General features: G+C 44.2%; 1 protein-coding gene across 6 annotated transcripts in view; it reads right to left on the reverse strand.

Moving 5' to 3' along the window:
* Positions 1 to 21797, reverse strand: part of LOC146203200 (uncharacterized) — a 105436-nt gene extending 83639 nt beyond the window's left edge. For 2 of the 6 annotated variants that reach the window (XM_084588557.1, XM_084588554.1), the window contains exons 1-7: positions 21409 to 21797; positions 19983 to 20051; positions 17330 to 17460; positions 16167 to 16233; positions 11693 to 11838; positions 8376 to 8479; positions 4321 to 4481 (exon numbers count right to left, since the gene is read on the reverse strand). In XM_084588557.1, coding sequence (XP_084444683.1) covers positions 4321 to 4481; positions 8376 to 8479; positions 11693 to 11838; positions 16167 to 16233; positions 17330 to 17460; positions 19983 to 20051; positions 21409 to 21419 — 689 coding nt within the window. In that variant the 5' untranslated portion in view covers positions 21420 to 21797. The remainder of the gene's footprint in view (positions 1 to 4320; positions 4482 to 8375; positions 8480 to 11692; positions 11839 to 16166; positions 16234 to 17329; positions 17461 to 19982; positions 20052 to 21408) is intronic. The other 4 variants (XM_084588556.1, XM_084588555.1, XM_084588558.1 and 1 more) reach the window with 4 other exon arrangements.
* Positions 21798 to 25074: the final 3277 nt, after the last annotated feature.

The raw sequence follows: 25074 nt of genomic DNA on the forward strand, positions 1-25074 counted from the left end.
CGTGGCAGTCGCTTCTCCAGTGTGTGTTGTGAATGCTGTGCGCGCGGCGGCTGGCGTGCGATGAGCGCCTCATGTCGGCGTGCTGAACACGCATAAGCTACGGCGGCTGCGGGCGCTAAAAAGTGGCAAATTTTTTTTTTTTTTTTTTTTTTGCGAAAGTCGTTTATTGCCGTCATGCTGAACGTATGCTATGGCGCCTGCGGAGGTTAAGAAGCTGCAATTTTTTTTTTTTTTTTTGCGAGAGTTGTTCTTATCGGTCTGAACGTGCGGCGCAGCGTAAGCTATGGCGACTGTGGACGTTAAGAAGCAGCAGTTTTTTTTTTTTTTGCGAGAGTCATTCATTCTTGCATTTATGAATCAACAAAAGCAAGCAGTCGGCTGCTACCATGCCACCGGCTTTTAGCATTGTTCGCTCCAAACGGCATTTGCAGCTATCACACTTGCCAATGATTTTGTAGAAATGAACTACGCCCGCCTGACCCCAAGCACGACCCGGTAAATCAAACCAGGCGTGTGCAATCAAGCCATCAAGCGGGCACTCTGCCAAGTTCGCTCCCTGCCACCGCAGGATCTATGAAAAGTATAGTTAAAAGATAAGCACATCTTGGCGCGCTGCCAATAAATGAGCTGTGTATGCGACGGTCAAAACTGAGAAATGCACCACCGAAAACTTTTTTTTTTCAAATTCTCGGGGGCAAAAATGGGGAGTGGGTTGACTACGCAACAAAGACCGTATCATTGTTCACGATCGCAAGTGGTGTCTCTAGCCGATCTCTGTATATCTAATTATTAATATATTGAACTATTTCGCAATCCCCTTCGAGTTTGATATATCCGGGTTCGACTGTATTCACAAGAACATTTTCTCCGAAGAGTAAGCTAGGGTGAACAATATATTCAGAATAAAATACTAGAAAATGCTTCTTAGTTCTTCTAGCTTGGTGCAGGAACATAAAATATGATTATATGAGATTGTTTCTCCACAAAGCTCGCATGTTGGTGTTTCCTCTTTTTTAAAAATATAACCATGTGTAAGGTGTGTATCTCCAATACGGAGGCGACATAAAATGACTTCAGTGAATCGTTCTTGGTGTGAGCATGACTTCCATTTAGATATGACAGGTTTTACTAGGTGTAGCTTATTATTTTCCTCATTATTCCATTTAGACTGCCATCTATCTCTCAGCCTAGACTGCACTAATTTGACTGCTTCTTTGTAGGAAACGTGCACTTTCTTAATTTCGATATGTCGAGCTTCTGTAGCGCATATTTCAGCGCTTTCATTTTCACCAATCCACCTTTTTCACAAAACGTGGTGCCCTCTGGAAGTGATTGAAAATTTGTCTGCTACTGGTTGAAAGAGTCCTTGGCACCAGCGAAATGATGGTGTGTGTTCTGGACAGCTACCGCCATTTATCGCATACGCCTGTCACGAATAATACCTACACATGGCCTCCAAGATCAGTTATGGCTGCGTCGATCACGGAGGCCAGGAACTGCGCATGTGCAGCTTGGGCTGGCGGTTTGTTTTCAACCAGGGGAGAGGTGCGCATGTGCAGAGAGGCCTTGTGAAAAAGGTGGATTCCTATGTGACTCGGAATCCAGCAAAGCTTTACAGTATGTCCCTGGGTTGTGGCTGTTCTTATGCTGTGTATGATGTCACCAATAAGCGATTTGCCTATATTTCTATGATTATGTGCTGTTAGTATGCTCAAAGAATCAGTGTAAATGACACAATTCTTTATGTTCTCATTTTTAATTTTTTCTAGAGCCATAAGGACTGCATAGCGCTCAGCAGTGAAAATGGATGTGCACAGTGGCAGTCGTACTGTTCTATTCCAATTGTTTTAGACCACCACGCTTCCAATGTACTGTGCAGGTTTTGAACCATCTGTATAGAATGCCACACATTCTCTGTACTTTCCACCCAGTGCTAAATATTTCTGCAATATTTAATGTGAAGTCACATACAGATTGCAGGCAGTACCATGGTCGAAGTGGATCAGGTTTTCGGGTAATATTGGGTAATGAGTCCATTAAGCCTAAATTTTGACATTTCTCTTCAAAGCGAAGCAGAAGTTTTATTTTTTGAGGTTTGCTTGCGGACAGTGTTCGAGATGGGCACTTTGCAACTATTGGGTAACAAATATAGTTTGGCAGAGAACGGATCTTTAGAATGTATGAGCATGTGAGCATGTTTCTTTGGCTTGTAAGTGATGGTTCATTGGTTTCTACATATAAGCTGTTTATGGGGGATGTCCTGTATGCACCAGCTGAAATATACAAGCCTGAATTGTGTACGGGGTCCAGTCACTTTAAATATGACGGCCTTGCAGATCCATATACCATGCAGCCATAATCTAAACACGGGCGCACCACAGAACAGTAAACTTGTAAACACATGTTCTGTCAGGACCTCAGAGTTTATGTGAAAGGACTTTATAAATATTGAGAGATCTTGAAGCTTTCTTTTTGTAAGGTTGTATATGTGGGGAAGAAATGAAAGCTTTCTGTCAAATGTTATCGCTAGAAATTTATGTTCAAGTTTTACAGGTAGCATCATTTAGGTTCATGGTGTGATCAGTGTGCAGTCCTCTTCTGAGAGGCAACAGAACAACTACAAACTTTTGAGTAGAAAACCTGAAGCCATTCCTATCTGCTCATGTTGCCAGTTCATTTACTGTGAGCTGTATTTGCCTCTCACTTGTTAATACACTAGAGGAAGTACATGCAATCTGAAGGTCGTCTAGTAGACGGAGGAAATAACGGATTTGGGATTATATATTTTTGATATAGTGTTAACTTTTACTATAAATAGAGTAGTACTTAAAATACATCCTTGAGGCACAGCATTTTCTTGTATGAAGGTTTTAGAAAGGGTATAACCGAGACATACCTTAAGTAAGCGCTGAGAAAGAAAGTCACCTATACATTTTAGCATAATGCCACAAGTGCCAAGCTCTCCCAAATCACGCAGGATCCCAAACCTCCATGTTTCGGAAGGCTCGTATTCGTCCATTATGCTTTCCTGCATCCAGGATGATGCTGCTTCAGCGTCGACGCTCGCAGACTCCCTCGACAACGCCTTGGAGCAGTGCTCGCCTTGAAGTTGTCACGCCCCGGAATGCACGCGAAGTCAATCGCCTTCGACTGCAGAAGGATTCCAGACAAAATCATCTTGTTCGCTCTACTGTCGAGGAACCACTGATATACAGCTTTGTAGACTGGCGTTGCCACCGTCTTGTTCTCCACGCGTGCACCATTCTGAAGTGTCGCCATGATGCTGTTCTTGACTTTCAAAATCGTAGGAAGTGAGCTGCACGGTATACTGAATTCCTTTGCAATGCCCAACTTCTTTCTGCCTTTTGCAGCTTTGGCAATGACTGCAAGCCTTTCTTGCAGCGTCAAAAACTTCCGCTTTTTGACAGGAGGCGACATGTTTGACAGGCCAAAAGAAAAAAAACACTAGACACACACAAGTCACAGGTGAAATGGGCGCGCACGAGACGGACGGCGAGATAATGTGGTCGGCATAGCAGCGAAAAGAAACAGAAGGGTTCGTTGCTCTGACGGCAGTGTCAAAAAATGTCACGTGCGTGCATAGTTGCCAACAGACAGGCTAGCAAAAACCCGCTTTCACTGCACAAAAGAAAAATATATACCTTATTGCTATCATCATCATCATTACCGAACTAACAGAAAGTAATCACCTATGGCCGCGCCGGTGCTTGTTGACAGAAATGAACAGACCTGACTTGTCGGATGAGTGTGCTGATGCAGTTTTGCCACTTCTCTGTTCCCAACTGGCTGATGTGCAGAAAAAAATTTTGGAGATCACTACCTCAAACTTTCGTTGTGTGGGACTGCTTTTAAAAACCCTTCACTGTTGAGAGGGGGAAAACGCATTTTACTCTATGGAAGTTCAGCGGGTCCGCAAGAATTTTTTTTTGCCACGGGAATTTCGTTCTTGAGAGCTTTCGTTATTGAGGGGTTCGACTGTATTATATGCAGACTCACTGAAGACTTTACGTATGTGACCCATTGTCATCCCCTGTTTTTCTACCTCTTCAGCTGACTTCATTACACAGGGTACAGTAAGCTAAGAAATGGGACAAAAAAAAAGCACCAGAGCATCCAGGTTGCTGGAAGGCACAGAGGGAGTGACAGCAGGGCAAGCGTGCAACAATGACGGAAGGTTCAGAGAGACTCAACAGTGATAGTCAAGGGCAATCAAAGCATCCTCCCCCACACCGCTCCGCACCTAGTGTCACGTGCGAAATATTGGCACGGCGAGGGAGAAGCAACCTGCTGCCCACATACCTGGCTGAGGGCAGGTCATCCACCATGGCAACGGGCGAGATGGGCTTTCCCACAGCAGCACAAGGAGCTACCTCTTTCCACTGGGCCACTTCCTCCGTGACTTTCAATGCCAACAGCCTGTCCAGTTCCTCCAGGATGCCCGCACCTTCTTCTCCTTCCATCTGTGTGACGAGGCAAGACACCGCCGACTGCTCAGCCAGCTAGTACTGAATGAACCGCAGCAGCGCTTCACACTCCTAGACAATTGGGCAGCCCATCCCCAAACCTCCTCCGTAATATGTGAACGGGCCCACAGCGCAAAAGACCAGTGCTCATTTTAGGATTAAGTCATGAGGATGTCACTCGATCTCAATCGAAAAAGACCCATGAAAACTGGCTCAAACTGAACTGAAACCACAGGAATCAAGTACCAACTAGAAACAGGATTCCACTTCTGCATGTGAGAGCTCCAAATGGTCTTTTTGAGCTTGGATATTTGATGCAACACAGATGTTGCGCCTGCCAAACTGTACAAGGACTATATGCAGATGGTACTTTTCACCATGCAGGACATTGCACAGCTTCCACTCATGTCACTGCAATCTCCCACCCATGTCTAACTGCGTCATACAGCTACATGCACACTTCAGGTTAGCTCCTACCGTTTTAGGACCTTCACAGGAAATATGGGGGCACCAGTAATAGAACAGTAGCAGAACAGTAATAGAACAGCAACAGTAATAGAACATGTGAAATGAACACACACGAATTACAAAGGCAAATTACCATAGGCACATCAAAGATATGTTGACAGAAGTTTAAAAGACACTATCAACATTCATTAGACACACTTTCATCAGTATAAGTTTATGAGGGTTCTGCTGAAAGCATGTCTGCTACTTTTTTCCTGAATAAGCGCTCATTTCTGCATTTATGAATGAGATCTTTTATTTCTTTGCTAGAATTAAGAAGCGCTGTTATCTGGTACAATGTAGCTTGAGAGCCATAATTTGTTTTTATTCTGGGTGGCCTGACAGAAAAATTTCTTAGTTCGTAGTTCTGGTGTTCGACAGTGTGCATGATGTGTGCAAGTGTCCCCATGTAAAACAAGTGGTGAGCATGACTGGCCAGCCGCAGTGTGATTAGTTTATAAATATTTAATATCTTTAAGCTACCCCAATGTGGAACTGTGGTCTCTAGGTATGGAATACCAGAGATGACTCTAATTGCTCTTTTTGTAACAGAAAGCTGTTACAAAAAGCTGATTTCAAATTTGTGTCAGATGTGCTACCCCAAACCAGAAGGCAGTAATGAAGATGAGATTGTACAAGCGCAAAATAAAGTTTTCTTTAACCAGATTGGGAGAATAGACCAAAATTTATTGGTAATACCTATGGAGCGTGCGACTTTCAACCGCCGCTCGAAGCATGATGCACGTGACATTATTGCCAGATGCTCAGTGTTTTTTCTTGCACCTTACAGGCTCACTTTCGTTATGGGGGCAGAAACCAGCTACAGCGCTGAATCATCCATTGTCATAAAAATGCTGCGCGTTTCGGACAATGCCCTTTTCAAGGGGTGTGGAGAAGTACCTCTCTCCCAAGCTTTGTATAAATCCTATAGTTGCATGCTTTTAGATGACGCAAGGAAGCGATGCCCATTGCACCATGCCGGCGCCGCGGTGACCGCATTGTGCTCGGTAACTCAAGAAGCCCCGCACATATGCACCCCTCGTAAGTCACAGGTGACTATTCCGCCTTAGCGCTGCACCATCAACAAACCCCTCGCTGTTTTGCTCTTTGCGATCTCTCTCTCTCTCTGCCTTCACGCTCTCCTTTCGAAGTCTTTTTTGAGAATAAATTTAACAGTATGTCGTGAATCTGTATCCTGAGAGCACGTCTTCTTCTGTCACGTCAAACATAGCCCGCACCACAACCCGTGCTACACGCTCTTGCATTACGAAGACAATATCTATGTGTGTTATGAGTGGGTTGTGAAAACGCTGAAACATTCCCCCATATTGCGTGAACATGATCCTGCAATCACTGTCACTACTTTCCACCCCGAGGGCAAGAAAGTGGGGAGCTTTCACTTCCGATTATGTTTTCGCCAGTTCCAGTTTGTCATTTTTTTTTTTTTCATTAATGTGAGAGTGTAAGAGGCCCCATTCTCTAGGAAATCCAGCATCAGCGTGAGGGAAAAATCATGGGCATGGCTCTGGCAGGTGGTAGCTGGCAGCTGTTGGCTGACATGGCCAGGCACTGATTGATTTTAGCGCTGTGTGACGTCACGCAACCATGTGACATGGCCTATTTCACACAAGCTGCCAACTCGGACTTATTTCAAATGGGATGATGAGAATTGAACCATGCATGAACCTTGCCTTCTAAGTCGTACTGTTATGCCACGCAGGCACCTTTGTATAGCTTGGTTAAGCAGGGCCTTATATCTGTAAAGGGTGGCCTTTCACATAATATGGCAGCTAATGACTACATGCAAAAGAGTATGCTTGAGATAACAGAGGCAGGAATTAAGGGATTAGTAACAGAAACGACGATTCGCAAGAAGAACACAGAAGTGTAAAGTGTCCTGTTCTCCAGAAAATGAAGCTCCGGAGCTGTGAGTAAAAGTCATAAGCATGCCGCTGACAGGTGTCATGGCCGGGCACTGATTGGTCGGAGGGTTGCACAAGGTCACAAGCCATTAAAACTGCCGAGTCATACCCTCAACTAGTGTCCTTCAAATTTTTCCTTAGTAAACATCAGCTGAGGAATACATTTGCCCACTAGATTTAAAATTTTTCCCTTATTTGATATTCCGTTTCTTACGGAATAATAATCCAATGCTAGGATATTCATCCATGCCACAGGGATGCTCGAGGTCACAACGTAACTCCACAAGCAACGTATGTAAACATTGTTTAATAAATCTGCAATTAAACAATCTTAATCTGCTTTTTTTCCTTTCTTTACTGCTTTAACGCTTTCTCCACTTCCTTTTCCTATCATTCTCAGAAAATTATAAATCTCCTTACATCATCTGCCGCTGTTACATTTACATTACAATTATTTGCTCTAACAAATAAATGTGAGCAGATGTATATTGATCAGTGTAATTACCACATTTAAATGTGCCAATGTTTGCTAACGAGCCCTCCGTGCAGCCTGCTGTCTTTGAGGCATCCTTCACAACATAGTTTTTTCCTCCCTATACAATGTATTTTGTTAGGCTGTTTATCATATGTTTCTCTAGATTACGTTTCACAGCTATGGTAGCTTCACCTTATATTTGGAGTTCGCAATGCTGATGGTATAGTACCTCATAAAAAAGTTCCTCTGTCTCCAAGGGCAATTTGCCTGTTTTCATGTCCCCTTTTCTACCTTTGCAATAATATTCGGCCCATTATCATTCTGTGCTAGTACACGAACATCGTCCTTGGTTGAAGCGATTGCCTCTTCTCAGGCTAGATTCTCAATTCCTCTTCTATTGCTTTTCTCGCCAACTAAATAACACGCTCCTTCATCACTAGTTTGCTCCATTCCATCTTAAAATTGAAGCCAATTCAAGCACTCCCAATCCCATGGTCATTGCACTGACTCGCTGTGTTTAGCAGCTCTACACGGTGCATGATGCCGGCAGAGGAACGCATTGCGACATCTATTTCTCTTCCATCCTGTCCTTGCATTTTTGTAAAAACGCAATCGCCATTACCAGAACAAACTTCCCTGCTGCCAATTCTAACAAGAGTTCTCCGCTACTATTACTGGCGCGAACGGCTTTGTGCATAGCTTTGTGCCAAAAGTCCCCTCTGAGCTGAGTGGATGGTGATTTTACTCTATTCAGAGCCGCTTAGATGCCTTTGCAAGACCTTTGTGTGCATCCAAAATACACATCGGTGCCAAGGCCTAGGACTACCTTCATCTTGTACCCGTTACCAATTTCCCTGTTAATCAGCTTAAAATTGCTAAAAATCTACTTAAAGATCAGCTTTTTATTTAATTAAGTTCATTTAGCTTAATTACGATGAGTACTCAACTAATCAGCATCCCATTTGAAAATGACCTTATGGCACATGCCTCATCCATGTCCTCCAGAGGGGGCCATTGCAGAGTAGATTCCTCAGGGAGTGTGATGTCCACGTAGTCCGCTGTAAGGGCAGCTGGTTGTACTGCTCCGTCCTCTGCGAGAGAATTCCCAGCTGCAAACGTCGGCAAGCGACACAGCTAAGAAGGGACACTGTGAGGGAAGATTCGAAGAACCCAGTAGTATGTCTAAGTGGAATCCTGGTCTGGAAGCACGGGTCATGCTCCCGGATCTTTTCAACATACTGGCGTGAAAGAGATGGAACGCACAAGGAATTAAAATGAAATGCATGCTGGAGACCGAAACAATGAAAACCGAACAGTACCTGTCTTGTTCTAAATCCTCATTCACCTTGTCATTTCATGCTGTTTCAACATCCTGTAACGTGCAAGCATGTGGGAAAGAGAAGTGTGTTTATTGTGCAGTGCGGCGGTATTAATACCGACAGCTCTTGGTCTGAGACATGCACACTGGCCGTCATGTGCGCACGTGTTGCTGACGGTGCACTCCTGCCACACCTTTCTGTTCCATCTTTGATGTGCACTATGGAACTTCATGCCACATCTTCCCTTTACAGGAAAAAAAAGGAAGTTAAGTTCGGTGCTCAGGTAAAGGAAACAAGGAAATCGTTGTGGCTTCCTATGCTGCCCAGTGCTTTTCTGAAGACCGGCTTCAGGAGTTCCCTGCTGAGTCGAAGTATCGCCTGATGGTCCTGTTTGGGGAAGAAACTCATGCATTTCTGCTTTTGTTGTTCTTAGATGTTTTCTTGTGTGATGCAATTGTACGCTGTCTGCATCCACTATGTATGATCGTGGCATGTTTGCTGTGCCTACAACCACTGCTGGTACCCAGGTTCCCTGCAAAGTGCCGTAGACGGACACTGGAGACCCTGTGCATAGGTCTGGGAGATGTCCGATAGACCTGTAGCACTTCTGTTGCCTGCTTCTAATGGCTTGTAGACGGCTTCGGACGGTTTCGGTGGAAACAGTCTATGGCTCGAAATGGCAATCCAGTACTGGTAGCCTCGTCCTTGTGCGGCAGCCCATCAAGGCTGGGGACTGCAGAAAATCGTCTCTCGGCGAATTTCTCCATTCTAGCAAGGCATGGCATAATTCAAAGGTGCCAAATGAGCATTTTTTAAGTGCCTTTTTTTTTTTGCCTCTTGAACGGCACGCTCTGCCATGCCGTTACCATGTGGACAGTAGGGGCTGGACGTGACAGGGTTAATGGGGAAATAAGATGAGAATGACCTGGACTTTGTGCTGCGGAACCAGGGCCCGTTATCACTTCAGATGTTGATGCATTTCGTGTGTCCAAAAGGGTTGCAGGGCATTCAATACTTCTAGCTTTGTCCCGGGCCACTCTGTGCAGAAGTAACAAAGCAACAGCAACATAAATGCATCCTTTTCGGTTTCGTCCCAGATGCTTCATAGCTGCTTGTCTGTAACAGGCCAAGAAGAAACGACATTGACTTCAAACTGCTCAGTTTCTTCTCGCAGCTCCACTTAGAAAACGTGAGAAGGTGCAAAACCGGTTGTTTGCAAAAATGACGCCCACTCGAGTCTAAGTGATACCGAAAAACGAGCCTTCGGGAAAAAAAAAAACGATTTCCACAGTACTGCTGGCATCAAATTTGGTCCGAGAAATCAAACCTTTGGATATCATAGGGTCCGAAATATTGGTCGTGAAAATGTACATGCTCCTATGGGCTGCATGACGGTTCATGAATGAAGTCCGAAATATTGTGCAAGTCCGAATTATTGGAGTCCGAGAAATCGGTTGACTAGTTACAAAAGGCTTGGAAGATATTCCCAACCACTGGACCTGTGATGAGCACGCCTAACACTAATTGGCATCTTGATTATTTTGGTCACATACTTGTTTGCCGATTCTTCAAATGCCTCTGTTGGGTTTTTTCTTTTTCTTCCTTCTCTTATGTAAGAATGAACATACAAGAGTGAAACAAAGGTGCTGCAGACAGCCAGGTGCATACGTCACAGCACTCTGAACAACCATTTAGCAAACCGCACGATTCCCAAACATCCCGGCAAATTCAAATCAAACACATCCTAGGGAAAACTAATATGTGCTTTCAGTTCAAGTGCACAAGATGTCCTATGCCCAGAACCATAATGGTTTAAATATGTAAATCATATATTCATCAAGTTAATGCATTTCAGGTGCATTTGATGGCTCCATAACATGTCTCTTAGACATACACCTTATAGTACTGCTCTGATTCTCTAATTGGGGCAGGGATCTCCAATATAACTCAAAATGTTTTGACACGGATATCACGATGACAAAAGCTGATATGCAGACAGTGAAAAATGATGACCACTCTGCTAGGCATTGGATGTGAAAGATGCCCTGACGGCGGGCTCCGGATCGTTTCGACCTCTCGAGGTTCTGTGACGTCTGCTGATACCGCACAGCATACAAGCACTACAGCCAGGATAACGAAGGAAACAAGTGCACAACAGGAATGGGCACACACACCTAACTAGGTTTGAACTTGTCAGGGAATATAACTACTTAGAGCAGGTTGTGACCAAGAATAACAACAGGGTAGACTACACATGGCTGGCACATTCAAGTGATGAATAGAAATCTATCAGCAGTCTTCAAAAGGAAATTATACAAATGCCGCATCTTACCATTAATCACGCATGAGGCAAAAACATGGAAGCTCACAGAAATGCTTCAACATAAACGTAACATAGAGCTACGAAAAGGAAAATGATGGGTGTAGCATTAATAGACAGGCAGTCATGGGACAAGCACGAGTTACTAACATTCTAGTCAAAAACCAAGAACAAATTGGCATGGGCAGGACATGTAATGTGAAGACAAGATAACCAGTGTTCATTTTAAGGTAACTGACGGCATTCCAAGGAAAAGCAAGCATAGCAGAGGGCAACAGAAGGTATGGGTGGGCAGACAAGATAAGGAGGCTTGTGGTGACAAGTGGCTACAGCTGGCAAAAGACTGGGTTATTTGAAGAGTTATGGGAGAGGCCTTTCTCGTGCAGTAGGCACAGATGGCATTCTCGAGGCATTGCAGATGAAGCTATGTGATGTTAAGAAGATAGTGAGAGACCGGAAAGCGTGGCGTGACATGGTCCATAGGGTCACGAAGAGTCGGACACGACTGAACGCCTGAACTGAACTGAGGCACAGTTAGGCTCACGATGATGACACGGGTCATATGCGTAACTTGATGGCATTGCGCCACAGGCATACCACATCCTTTGTAAAACTAATCACTATGCAACCTGCCAAAGGCACCATGCTGGCAGCTCAAGCCTTACCGCACATACCAGCCAGTTGCTCCAAGATGGTGCTGATGTCAGGTGCGGTAGCCCACGCAGGTGGCACCTCGCAGAAGTCATCATCATCATCAGGGACATCCAGTGGAGCCAGCACCCCCTTCTTTTGCAGCTTTGAGACACGCAGGCTGCAAGTAGAGTCTTGGCTTTACCAGACACTCTCATGCAGTGTCTGCATCCTGCATCTACAATGCTGCTCACCAGACCATATAGGCGTTGTGTAAAGTGACAGCCACGCCGCCGTCTAAGTAGTAAGTTCTAAGCACATCCAGGAGTGGAGCCAGCCGTGTCTTCTAGCCGTATGTTGCTATGCAGTCATCGCGTCGTGAATTCGTTATCCCACGTAATTTGTATCGTCGTATAAACAGCATCCGCTGCCAATACAATGTGACACAAACTACGGGGCATATCCTAAAATAGTTTTGCCTTGGGTAAATGCTCAAAAGCTAAAAAAAAAAAGCACACTAGATATTGTACTTGTCCCAGCTCGACAAGCAATATGACCAAGAGCTTAAGTTTGAGCTCACTTTGTGTTAACAAACCACTTGTAATTCCTGCCTTATATTTTGATGTCAAAGCACTTGAGACAATATCGACGCATTGTGACTTTTCTGATGACCGCTACCATTCGCATTTAGATACAGGAAACAAATTAGGTTGGTTACTGTGTAAAAGGTTTGGTTTATGGGGTTCTACATTCCATAGCGACTTAGGCCATGAGAGACGCCCTAGTGGAGGAATCTGAAGATTTTGACCACCTGGGGTTCTGTAGTATGCACTGACATCGCACAGCACACGGGTGCCTTGCTTTTCACCTCCATTGAAAAGCAGCCGCCACAGCCTAGATTCCACCCCGCATCCCTGGGCACAGCAGTTAAGCACCCTAATCACTGCTCAAGCCCCCTAACCACTGCACCGCAACGGCGGGGTAATTTTTACTGTGTAAATTTGTAATAGTTCACTTATTTATAGCAGTGCTGCTCTCAACAAGCAGTGCTTGATGAGAACAGCATCTATAAATATTTTTGGCATTATGCTTAGGCTTTATGAAGGTCATAATTTATTCAAGGTTCTAAGCGGTCGCTTTATCGTGTCTCACATATTTACAGCTGTACACACTATGAAACGTGTCATCCCACGATTCAATTCATGGTCACGGCTAATCCTGGGGAACGCTTTAAACATGGGGGCTATTAACTAAGCATCACCTTTAGGAGCATAACACGGCTGCGTCATCGGGCCCCTTCCGCATTGCGCATTCAGTATATCTTCCGTTATTCAGCTTGAGCCAACGAGCCTTCATGACTTATGAGGAGCGCGTCTGCATCGCAACCCAAACGTCCCGGGTCCTACTTGCACCCCAACTCAAAGTTGATTATTTCACCATTAATTTTTCATTCCTGCTTAATTGCTCTCCTTTGGTTACAAGAAACCCTTTAAAAAATTTAGTGCCAATCTGAACATTTCAACTAGCTCTTGAATTGTAATATTCCATCGGGAATTTTAGTTCATGGCCAACGACGACAACGACGGATTTTCCGCTGCACAGGAGCCTTAGTGACACTGCGTTGAAGTCTTGTGAATTCGGCTGATGAGGCCATATACCTATAACAGAGCGGTGCTGGCAGATGGCGCAATGTGTCTCATATACTGGGTCAAGGCGCATCAGTATGTGCACATATGAAATGAAATAAAATGAGCTTGCAATGCAAAGGGACAGTAAATGAAAAAGAAAACAGCGAATAGTCTACTGAAGTAATTGATAAGCCAATGCAGCATAACCACAATAAAATTAGGGGTACACTTAAGCTCTGCCATTAAAGGTATAGAGAGTATTATGCGATAGGGCTCCACACACAAAGGGATGTTTTTTTCCTTCTTTGAATTACTTTTATTATTTTTTATTTCTTATACACAGGCACTTGGCATTAGCAAACACTGGCTTTCCATTCTGAGCAGTCTGACAGCCTTGCATGCATTTTTAATTTTTTTTCAATTAACTGATCAATAGCACGCATTACATTTCCTTAATTAGCATCATCAAGCACTGGCTTTTTATGCAGAAAGTTTTGACACCATTGAACCCCACTTTTCCATTTTATATTCATTTGTTTAATTAATTAGTTACAATCATGTCAATAACTTGTCATCGTCTATCACACACCCATCAATCCTCAATCACTAGAACCACAAATTAGCATAATACAATTTTTTACGCAGGCCGATTATTTCTGACACGCAGTGCCAACAGCAACAACACCACCACCAAATTGCACAGAATTATGTTAATGTCATTTTTACATCTTGGATCATTTCCTGAGTCGTTCTGTGTAGCCCCTTCCTTTCATGCATTTTTTTCATTTCAAAAACTGCAAGGAACATGCATAAAAGAAAAACACTGCTGCTCTTTAAGATCATGAATAGTGATAGTTTTCCCCAGTGCTAGAACCGAAGCGTGCATTAGTGCAGCACAAGCAGAAAAAATGACTGAAGTTTTCCTCATAGCACGACACAAAGAAGATGCATCTTTCCAAACCATCAGGTTTTAGAAGAGGAATGTACACACTTCCAACTAGTGGCACTGTCCACTGGAAACGTGTGCCCTCTTCTTTTAAACAGGAAGGAGACAAGGCTAACTGGCGTTGACTAAAAGATGCTTTTCCCCTGCTCTGAATATACTCGGGATGCTCAATGTGTGTACACTGTTGAGATATGAACTTGTTTCAGTCTATTCAAAAAGCTTTTAAAAGTACTACCTAATTATATATGTAATGCGTGAAGTTTGTTTGCCTATCTTTGTATTGCAGCCACTCCTGCTTTAAGTGTTATACTAGCAGTTCCTTTATATAAAAGTATTAAAATAAATAGTTTGCACGAAATAATTCTTAATAAGGAAGTAATTACTCATTGGCATCCACCCAAGCGCAGCCAAACGGCTACGAAGGAAAGCTGCGCTTAGGTGGATGCCAGTGAGTAATTACTCCCTTAATACAAACCTACTCCACCTTGATGGTTTCCCCTAAATATTCGATCAACATCATTCCCCCTTCGAGTTGTATAGAAATTCGCTCTCACCCTACCATCTGCTGTGCTGACCGTCCTAGTTAGCTCAGTTGGTAGAGCAACCGCCCCAGAAAGGCACTGATCCCGGGTTCAATCCCCGGACCAGGACTAATGTTTCTTTAACAATGAAGCTTCTGAGAAAGCAGTATAGCTTTCCTTTGCAGCCATTTGGCTGCGCTTGGGTGGATGCCAATAATTATCACCTTATTACAAATCTACTCCACCTTGGGGGTTTCCCCTAAATATTCGATCAACGAAATTACTCTTGTGCTGTGCAGTGTATTAAAGACCTTGCTTTTGCGATAGGACTATTGTTGACTTGCCAAACCTTAAAGAGCAGTACTTAAAGTGATTGGTAGGTGAAAATGTCAACAACGCACATAAGATCATGCGCTTCAAGCATTCTCGAGAAGTGTGGGGAGCAATGGTCAGCCTGAAATGGGCCTGCAACCCATTTTTACTGAGAGAGAAAACTTGGCTCCTGCTGACCTGGCACTAGGCAAGCAGACAATGCAATCTGCTTAGAAAAACAAAGCTGCACAAACAGGTCTGACTGCATTATTTCAGGCACTGCTTCCAAGCTTGCGAACATGACCTGAACGCTGCTAAATCTTGTAACACACAAGGCAGAGCTCTTGCAAACAGGGAAGCAATTAAAATGTGCAGACATCCGGAAAACCCCCCGAAACACCACCTCAAGCCAAAATAACTGCAAAAAAATGTTTTTAAAGTTGTAACCTCTGATGATTTCAGTAGCTCTAGTAGGGGTGCAGCAAGTGTGCGTTTTTATCCGCTTGCTCTGCAAGTATGAGCACTTTGACAGGCCTACAGTGTGCAGATTCCTTATGCGGCAGAATTAAGTGCCCAAAAAGAACCTGACATCCTAAAAACCGTGCCGACTTTGAGTGTGAATATATGCATGAAGACCAAACAGAACAAGCATAATTACCCACCTCAGAGGGTGGCTGGTTTTTTTTTTAGCAATTCTGGCATACCCCGTTGAGAAAGCTGAAAATTTTTTTGCCAATTGAGTAATAATAGGGGCCTGAAGGGGTCATAAAAAGCTAAAAAAAGAATGGATGAGCGAACCATCATTACTGCCCATCAGCTATGAATTTGTGTACCTGCAGACGATGTTTCAAGAAGTGTGGCATTCTGGTAAGCGGGGCAGCAGTGATGGCTGTACGTATTTGGTTCAGGCTGGAAATGGGTACGAACATGCATGTCTGTAAGAATTAAATCTCCGCTGAGAATTCACAGGGAGAGTGTGAACTTCTCTTTTTTTTTCTACCTCATTTCCTCACACTGCTCTACCATGAAATCTGCTTGCAGTGCACCGTAGCCAGAGCCCTACCACCCGGTGACAGTGAAAAAAAAAAGCCCCATTGCTCACTCGACATTATCGTCCTGTGACAGCAGTTCCCCCTCAGTCAGCATCCACAGGCAGTCCTCGGCTTCGGCTGCGACCGGGAGAGAATTGAGACAAGGCAGCGGTGAGAACAATTAAGAGTGTCCGTACAGTGGCAGTAGGCAATGCATCACACCAATAGCCTACTGGGACCAGTGGCAAGTGGAATGGTGCCATGCTTTCACATGTTTTGCTACATGCAATACAGGTTTCCCAGCCTTCGCTTGATTAGCAGAAACTGGAGAAAAATTGCTAAACTGAGATTGAGTTTTTGTTTCTTTCACAAACGAAAGAGGAAAGCAGCAACAAAAGGTTCTAAGGGCAGATAACATTACAGACCACAGTTTATGGCAATACAGTTATACAGTTTATGGCAATGACCAGACCCAGAAACTAAAACTTGACAGACGTGCTGGCATTGCACTAAGGCAAAATAAATGCACTTAAGACATTAAACCATGCACTAAAGTAGTCTGAAAATATACGTAAAAATAACAACACTTACACAGTTCTCAACATCACACGCATGTAAAAAAAAATTTTTTTTTGATTAGTACTTTGCATTCTTGGGAAAGTAAAAGAAAGAAGAGAGGAAGTTAATTTCATCCACCTGGAGGTCTTTAATGTGTTATCAAATCACACAGCATAAGGGAACTTCACCTATTTCACCTCCACATATCTGCCAACCTGGCGAGATCATGAATCGGAAGATTTTTCAAGGGGCCAAAGGGGTAGGAAAAAATTGGGGGGTAAATGAGAGATGCATTAAATGTTCTAAGCAAGAGTGGGGGGTTCATCCCAACTTTGAGGCAGTGTCTAATGGGTCCTTTTTCAAGGACCTTTCAGTGGCAGAGTTTGCTAGCATTAAAAATCTTGAGAAGTTTTGCTCAAAGCATGGTCCAAACTAAAGGCTCTTCGCCAGCAGATATTGGAGGGCTGCGCAACATGAAGTACGAGCAGCCACAGCTACATTGCCTTTGGCATTGATCAGCTACTGAGCCAATGACGCTGACTATGCTATTGCGGCCACTGACAGTGACTCTTGAAACCATAAAGCAGCTGCCAATTCCATGGCACCGGCTCAGCAAAGGCTGGGGCAGCAAAAATAAAAATTAAATAAAATCGCAGTCAATAATTAGACAACTTACCTCTAATGGCTGCCAACTTCCTATGATATAGGATCCAGAGACTCGAAATGAGCCTACATGATAGCCAATGGGAGAAGCGCTGTGACTTACGCCCTGCCAACTCATGAGTCAGATCACACTTCAGCTCATCCCTGCAGAACAGCCAACAGATCCCAGCTGGGAAACAACCTCAGGCAGACCATTGACAAGCATCATTATGTATACCTACTCTGTTATGCATAAAAAAAAAAGTTAAAATTACTCAGGAAGAGTACAAGCCTTGTGCTTTGTGAACCAACACTGAAGGTGATTACCTCAAATTTGCAATTAAAAACTTCACATATTGAGCTCATAATATACCGGTGCATCTAGTTAGGAATCCCATGGCAGTACCAAATAAAAAAAAAAATGCATAAGCGAAAGCAACCATTCATAGTGATCATACAAAAGGTAAGAATTAGATGCATGGCAAAATGGTTTTTCCTTCTTTTGCGAGTTGACAACCTGTTTCATGTAAAAATAAATTAAACAAAATTTATCTTTAGTCGAAACATTTGAGCAATAATATATCTTCTCTTCTTTCACTACTTGCCAAAAGTGCATGAAATAAATACCTTCAAAGGAAAGGAATGTGTAGTAGATCGAGCACTATGCCGACCAAAACGGTGGCCTTGCGGTAGAGCATCCGCCTCGCATTCGGGAGATACCAGGTTCGATCCCTGGTTCCACAGGGTACTATCCAGTTTTCAATGGGTGCAAAATTTTCCCCGACGTGATGCTTGGCTCTTGTGGGGTGAAATGCTTGGAAAGGGGTCATGGACCAAAATGTTGCACCAATGGGTCAGTGATTCGTTCCACCATCGGGCACTATAAATATGCTTCGTGCGGCATTAGACCATATGTGGCCCTTTTTTAGTCCATGACTCCTTTCCCATGCACTTAACCCCAGAAGAGCCAAGCACCACAACGGGGGAAATCTTGGAACCATGGGAAAGCGGTGGGCACACGGCAGCTACAGGGATCAAACTTGGTACCTCCGGAATGTGAGGCGGATGCTCTAGCACAAGCCCACCGCACTTATTCTGGTATAAGCGAATAACTTCTTTAAGTACAAGATATGAAACTCCTAACCTGGCCTGTGCTTATATGCGAGAATTTGTAAATATAATATATAATACACAGCAACTCAAAATGGCAAGCAGGAGCTGCCCTCACAAAACTCCATCAAAAGACAACGTACCCATTGCTACTCCTAGCAATATCCGACAGAAGTACTTGAGAGGGCAGCTGTAATCACGCAGCAATAATTTCACGAGTCATAAGCTTTGTCCTGCCAAATTACCCGGCAAACCACACATTCTATACATGAATGGTGCTTGGAAGTCCGCCAGAAGTAGATGCCAGGCTTTTGGCAAATAAATGTCATTCACACTTTGAAGCAGTTGTCACTCTCAATTTTCTCTTTTACATTTGAGGAAATTTTTTCCCCCTGGGCTTCAATGGACTTTTCCAGCGTCAGCTTAGAATAGAGGTCGGCCTAGATTCAAGTAAATAATTTTAGGCTGTTTTAGAAACGGCTTTCGTCAGTCGCTTAGAAACAGTACCGCATGTTACCATGGCATTCTAACATAATGATGAGTAACAAAGACCAGCTACATTTTTTTTTCCTATCTGCCTTACTGCCTCTCATTTCATGCAGATATCCCTGCCTTCGTAGATGCACAGGAAGAATAGATTACTTTTTCTTTGTGGCTGCACAGCTCTGCTTAGGAGGGTGCAAATCGACGCTGATTGCTTACTGACTGCTGGAAATCCTTTCTCTGCATGAAATATTGTACACGTAAAAATTGTTTTTCAAATGCAATGGTGTATACCCACAGTCCAGGCCAATGAGATTATAACCTGTAGGTAGAGGCATTACCTCTGGGATGGCGCACTATATGTGTATCCATGTGCTGGGTTACATGTACACAGGGTTGGTCAAGAGTCACCAGTTCCCAGCCAGAGTCCCCAATTTAAAGTGAAGAAATTAAAAGGAACATTCAGTATTCTCAGAAGGGCATAACACTAGGACAGGCATGAAAGGATTGGAGATTATGAAGGAATAAATCTATTAAAGACAGGTAGAAACTACAAATGTAGACCATACGAGTGAAGTTACTAGAATAGGGATGAGGTGGAGTACACTTAATCAGCACTCTCCAGTAGTGATGAGCGGCTGCTTTTCACCAATAACCCTCAAGAGGAAAGCATACAACAGCTGTATCCGTACAGCCGAAACATGGAAGCTACTGAAGAAACTACAATCTGATTTGAAGGCAGCACTAGCTAGCTATGGAAGGCAAATCAATAGGCACAACATTACGGGACTATATAGAAGAGAACAAAGAACAAAGTGGGGCAGAGAACAAATGTGAGTGAATCATGCTGTAATAGAGATTGAGGAGAAGAAATGAGCATGGCAACAGCACATAATGCTAAAGGAAGATGGATCCCATGAAAAACCAAGCATAATTGGGGGCAGCAAAGATTGAATGAGGTGGGTGAATGGAAACAGGGAGTCTACAGGGATAAGGTGAACAGGTAGTCCTTGAAGGTCAAGAAGAGAGGCTTCTTTCCTGCAGTCAGCGTAGACTGGATGATGAAAATGGTGATGTAGCATGTGGCAGCTCACCTGATATCGGTCAGAGACAGATTGAGGAGACGAATGTGCCGTATAAATTTCGGTGAGGTGGCTGCCATCCTGCAAGAGAGGTGACAACAGGCAACGTATGTAAGGCAGATCAGGGGGCAACCGCTGGCATGGGTCACCCTTGCTGTGCCAGTTAACGTACAGGAGTGCTGCACACTGCACAGTATTAACTGTAACTATGTTGCATAATTTTCCCATATACCTATGCACCTATAAAACTGCTTCAAGGAAACTCCACTGCTAGAAGTGTGTGGGACCCGGCCATAACCATAACAGCCGGCCAAACAGAAGCTTTTTTAACTGCTTCAGCCAGTGTAGCAAATACTACTTGCCAGTGCAGTGCAATGTTCCCAGTAATACTACTGGCAACAATTAATATCAAAGGTTGTTGCGTACATACATCCTGTTTCCTCCACTGAAATTTGAAAAGGTTTAATGTCCCAAAGCAACTCAGGCTATGAGAGACGCGAAATTATTGTTTTGTAACTCAGTCAAACATACGGCCCTTCTCTGTAACATAACCTTTCCACATTACGTTTATAGTTCATTAAGTGTGGCTGATATCCTGTCACAGATATATGTGCTTGTGTTAGTTAATGAGCAGGTCCTTTCTCATTCTGCTGATGCACAGAAAGCTGCATATAAGCCGACCGAATATAAGTCAACCCGCACAGCCGACCAAAAATAAACACTAAGCTAAAACAAGCTGACGCCGTCATGCTCACTAATCCGCCCCCTGCACATTTACAGTAAACAAAAAAAAAATGTGCACGATCAATGAAATTTATGTGGAATTACATCCATATATGTTATCGCCTACACAAAGAAATCGCAGATACACTGGTGCTCACTTCTGTATGTGATATGGGAATTTTCTTTTAGGTTACTTAAGCCCTATCGGATGTCACCTGCCAACTACAAAAGAGTAGAGGCAACCTCGTGATTTTTCTAGGCTGCTAGACGACCAGAATGAAAGGGTCCCATTGTGTACATACTTCCGATTCCGATTTCATGCCCTTCAATACGAAAGGTGCCGCCCAAGTTGGCTGTTCCTTCAAACTCGCTCGCAACGCCACAAAAACCGCCGAGTAGTGAAACGTCCGACGACTTGCACGCGTGAAAGAAAAATGAACGCTGGCGTGCCGGTGCAGCCTTCGACCTATCCATGCCATTTGCCAACCGTCATATGTCAGAGGCATTATCGCGATTTCCAACATGGCCGGAGTTCTTAAGCTCTAGAGTTGAAAGCTTGCCAGAAGTATGCTTGTGAACTTTCGAGGCTGCACGTGGCTCAAACGACTGAAGCCGCCGGATATGTTTTTTTTATTTTTCTTTCAGGCGTGACAGTACTACTAAAGTACATGCGTGCTCCTTCGTTAAAAGAAAATTAGAAGCACAGTTCGCTCACCCTCCCTGCATCCAATTTCCACGCTGTCGGAAACTTTTCGTTGGGCGCTCTGTCAATACGCACTACCTACATACACTTCCCGCGGGATGACACCGCGGTGCGCGCGCGCAGCTCCAAGACACCGATGAGGTAAAACGGCAAACTTTCATGCCTCCCACAGTAGCGTATACATAAGTGAGGCCAGACGACTGCACTGGTAGGCGGAAAGTGGAAAGAATGAATGGTCAACACGCCTACGAGCACTGAGCAGTAGGCGCTGCAGTTTCGGATTTACGCGGGCACGCAACGCACGTGACGCTTGGTGACGCTCCGAAGCACTGCCAAGGAGCGGGCGCGCATCGAGGCACCCTACTGCCAAGGGCAATGCTCAACGGCTCAACTCTATGCAATGATCCGAAGATTCCGGCAAGTGCCCCTGCTATTGAAACTTTATGACTGCTTAAAGTCATAAGTCACGCTTCAAACTAGGACTAGAATGCCACACTTATAAATCGTTTATTTGAGCAGAAGTTGATTGTTTTACCATTTGTTTATTTATTGCACTACGCAACTGAGGTGGATGGCGGCTGGTTTGAAGTTTGAAATTTCATAACTCATTTATGATGTTTCATGTGTTACAGGGTGTCTAGCGCAATGGGATCCACCTTGGTCTAGAGTAGAGGGCGGGAGCGGGGCACGAAGCTCAATTAGGCCAGGCCAAGTAGTCGCAGTCAACCGTGGGAGAAAAAATTGTGGCGGTTTAAGCATGGCTTGAACCTAGTGATAGAGCGAAAGCTGTACGTGAGTGTTGCAGCGATAGCCTCTGTAATACCCGCCTTTCAATCCGCGGTTTTTGATGTTTTATTTAAATTAGGATTTGGGGAAAGGAATGTTTTACTTTTGAGTGGACGCCACGCAATTGTAGACACCTGTGCAGAGTTTGCGTCGTTATCGAAGTCTCGCCGTCTCGCTATCTTACGCGTGACCTCGAGCCATCTGATTGGTCGAAACGCCGGAACCGGGTGTAGTCTCTACGGTACCGGAAGAGGCGGCAACGTCATGTTCTGGCGTTTCCACCAATCAGATGGCTCGAGGTCGCGTGAGATAGCGACACTTCGATGGCGACGCAAACTCGGAATGCGTGCCCAGGTCAAGATCATGTTTTCATACTTTTTTCTTCTATATTATGACTTGAGAGAAGGAAGATGGGAGTGAAAGCAGAGAGAAAGAGGTCCCGTAGTGAAACCTAGTCAAAGAAAAAAAAAAATCAATGAGTCCAACTGGGACGATCAGTCAGATTGATCTGATTCTGCCAATCCCAAATGGTTTGTGCAAAGTGTCCTGTCCAACCCAACTGGTTTCTTTACTTCCAATTGGGAAGCTCAATAGATTTCTCCAATCCCAATTAGGATGTCCAGTTGGTTTCTTCACTCAATTGGGACGCCCAGTTAGTTTCGTATGTGACTCCCAATTGGGAGTGAAGAAACACATTGGGCTTCCAACTGGGCTTCCCATTGGTTCTAATTGGTCCAAAGAGAACATTTCCAACTGGGAAAGTCGTCAGTGATATCATTGACTGAGATATGCACATATCTACATACCTCTGAGACAACAGTGAAAACTTTAAAGGGACACTAAAGACACCCAAATATGTTATCAAAATCTAATAAACGGCATTTGGTAACACTGTCGCCGCATATCCGGCAGCAAAAGAATCGAATTATTGCTGAGATATTGCGATAAGAGTTGTGATTTTTTTTTTTTTTTTTTTTGTTCACACCGGTCGAATTCAAACTGCTTTCTCCTACTACGTAGTAGGGTAGGATGATGCACACTATGACGCATGAGGAAACTCCATGATTGCGGGCGCGCGGTGAGCGAAGAATACTTCGCAGGTGCGTGCCGAGTCATGATCTTCATTCGATACGCACTTAGGGTAGGCCCCTCTGCTGCTCCGAGCTCCGAGCCGCAGGTCCAAAACGAAACTATCCGAGCACGCACGAAGTGCCTGAGCCGGAACATAACCGAAACTGAAGTGGATATACCTGTGACAGCACCAGGTATGTTTTTATATTTGCCTTGCAACATTTACGTTGTCTTTTCGCCGTCATTTACGTGTGATAAAAGCATGTTATCATATTCGAGACAAAACCTCTACCGCATTCAAACGGACAGCGTAATTCGCATTTGTCAGCCTCCGGGATCCCTTTGCGCGTCACGTGATTTGTAGTTGCGAGTCTCGGCCGTTTCGGCTGTGGCGGCGATACCTCTATATTCCTGTTCTTCCTCTTTACTACCTTATAACAGCTCTGATTTCAGTAAGAGTGGCTTTTCTTGTAACCAGGAACTGGCATTCTATCGATGCAAGCCCACTTTATTTTTCTCTTTAGTGTCCCTTTAAGTCCTTATAAAAAGTATATGCCGCTTTATCTTATCAGTAATTGATTTTATCGTGTCCACTGTAAGTGCAGGCATAATTAATAAATAAGTTAACTCTGAATAACGGAGATGTGTCACTGCATGTCCCAGCAGCACTGTTCAACGAAAGGAGTATATAAGTCTCTGCATAGTACCCTGTGGATATATACGTACATTGAATATGTGTTCCGTGTGTGTGAAGAATGCTTGTCTCTCATGATTTCCGTAAAAACTTGTAATTTCAGTCCATTTGCATAGAACTCGGCTCCCCTGTAACTTCTCGACAGAAAACATTTAAAATTGTATCTCCATTCATTTTTTTCAGCTATGTGAGTTCAAACCATTTGTGTTCAATGGGTATGCCATTTGAGTTCAATTGGTGAACCATTTGGTCTTTATGGATGACCAATTATTTCCAATTGGAAGCACCAATTCATATCAAATGGTCAGGCCCAATGGATGGCGAAAACACAATTAATTTTTGACCAATTCATTTCAGTTGGAAAATTCCCAATTCGGCCCTTTACTCGGAAGGCTTCGGAGTAATTTGGCCACCTAGGGACCTTTAACGTGCGCGAATATCGTACAACCCAGGGCTTCCTCTCCATTTAAGTGAGGTTTTGGGGAAAGGAGGGCGCAATATACATATGGGTGAACACCACGAAATCGTGCTCGGACACCCGCACTTAACTAGGTCAAGGTCACTTGGAGGGCAAATTTAGTATCACTATCACAGTGAAGTTTTCGCTCCCATTGTAAATTGGTGTATAACGAAGAAAAGGCACGGTATCTATCAAGGTCACTGGCATTGGTGAAAGCCGACGCTACGCTGACGGCTCGAAAAGCTGGCGTAGTGAAACTTTCGCTTAAAAAATTATTCGGCACAAAAAAAAAGGGGGGGGGGGGGGGATAGCAATGCATGTCTCACTTCTCGGTGGACACCTTGAGGAATTAAGGACTCGAACATCGCACACGCGGACGCCTGTTGCGTTACGCCTGCATCGAGACGCGGCCGCCGGGGCCGGATTCAAGTACTCCAGATCAGTAGTCAAGCCCTGAGCACCGATCCACTACGGCGGGTAGGGGGTGAGAGCATTACATAGAAAAATCACTGCGGACATCGACGGCAGATATGGAAGAGCGGACAGTGTGAGTCGAGTGGAAAAGCGCAGGAAAGGGGCGGCGTGTCGGAGAAGCAGGCGCCGGGATAATACCAATAAGGCTATATCTGCAAGAATTGCACCGAATGCCAGAACTTTACTGCATATG

This window comes from Amblyomma maculatum, chromosome 1 (genome assembly GCF_055883805.1).
Source record: "Amblyomma maculatum isolate TAMU_Amacu chromosome 1, ASM5588380v1, whole genome shotgun sequence".
NCBI classification, from domain to species: Eukaryota; Metazoa; Arthropoda; class Arachnida; order Ixodida; family Ixodidae; genus Amblyomma; species Amblyomma maculatum.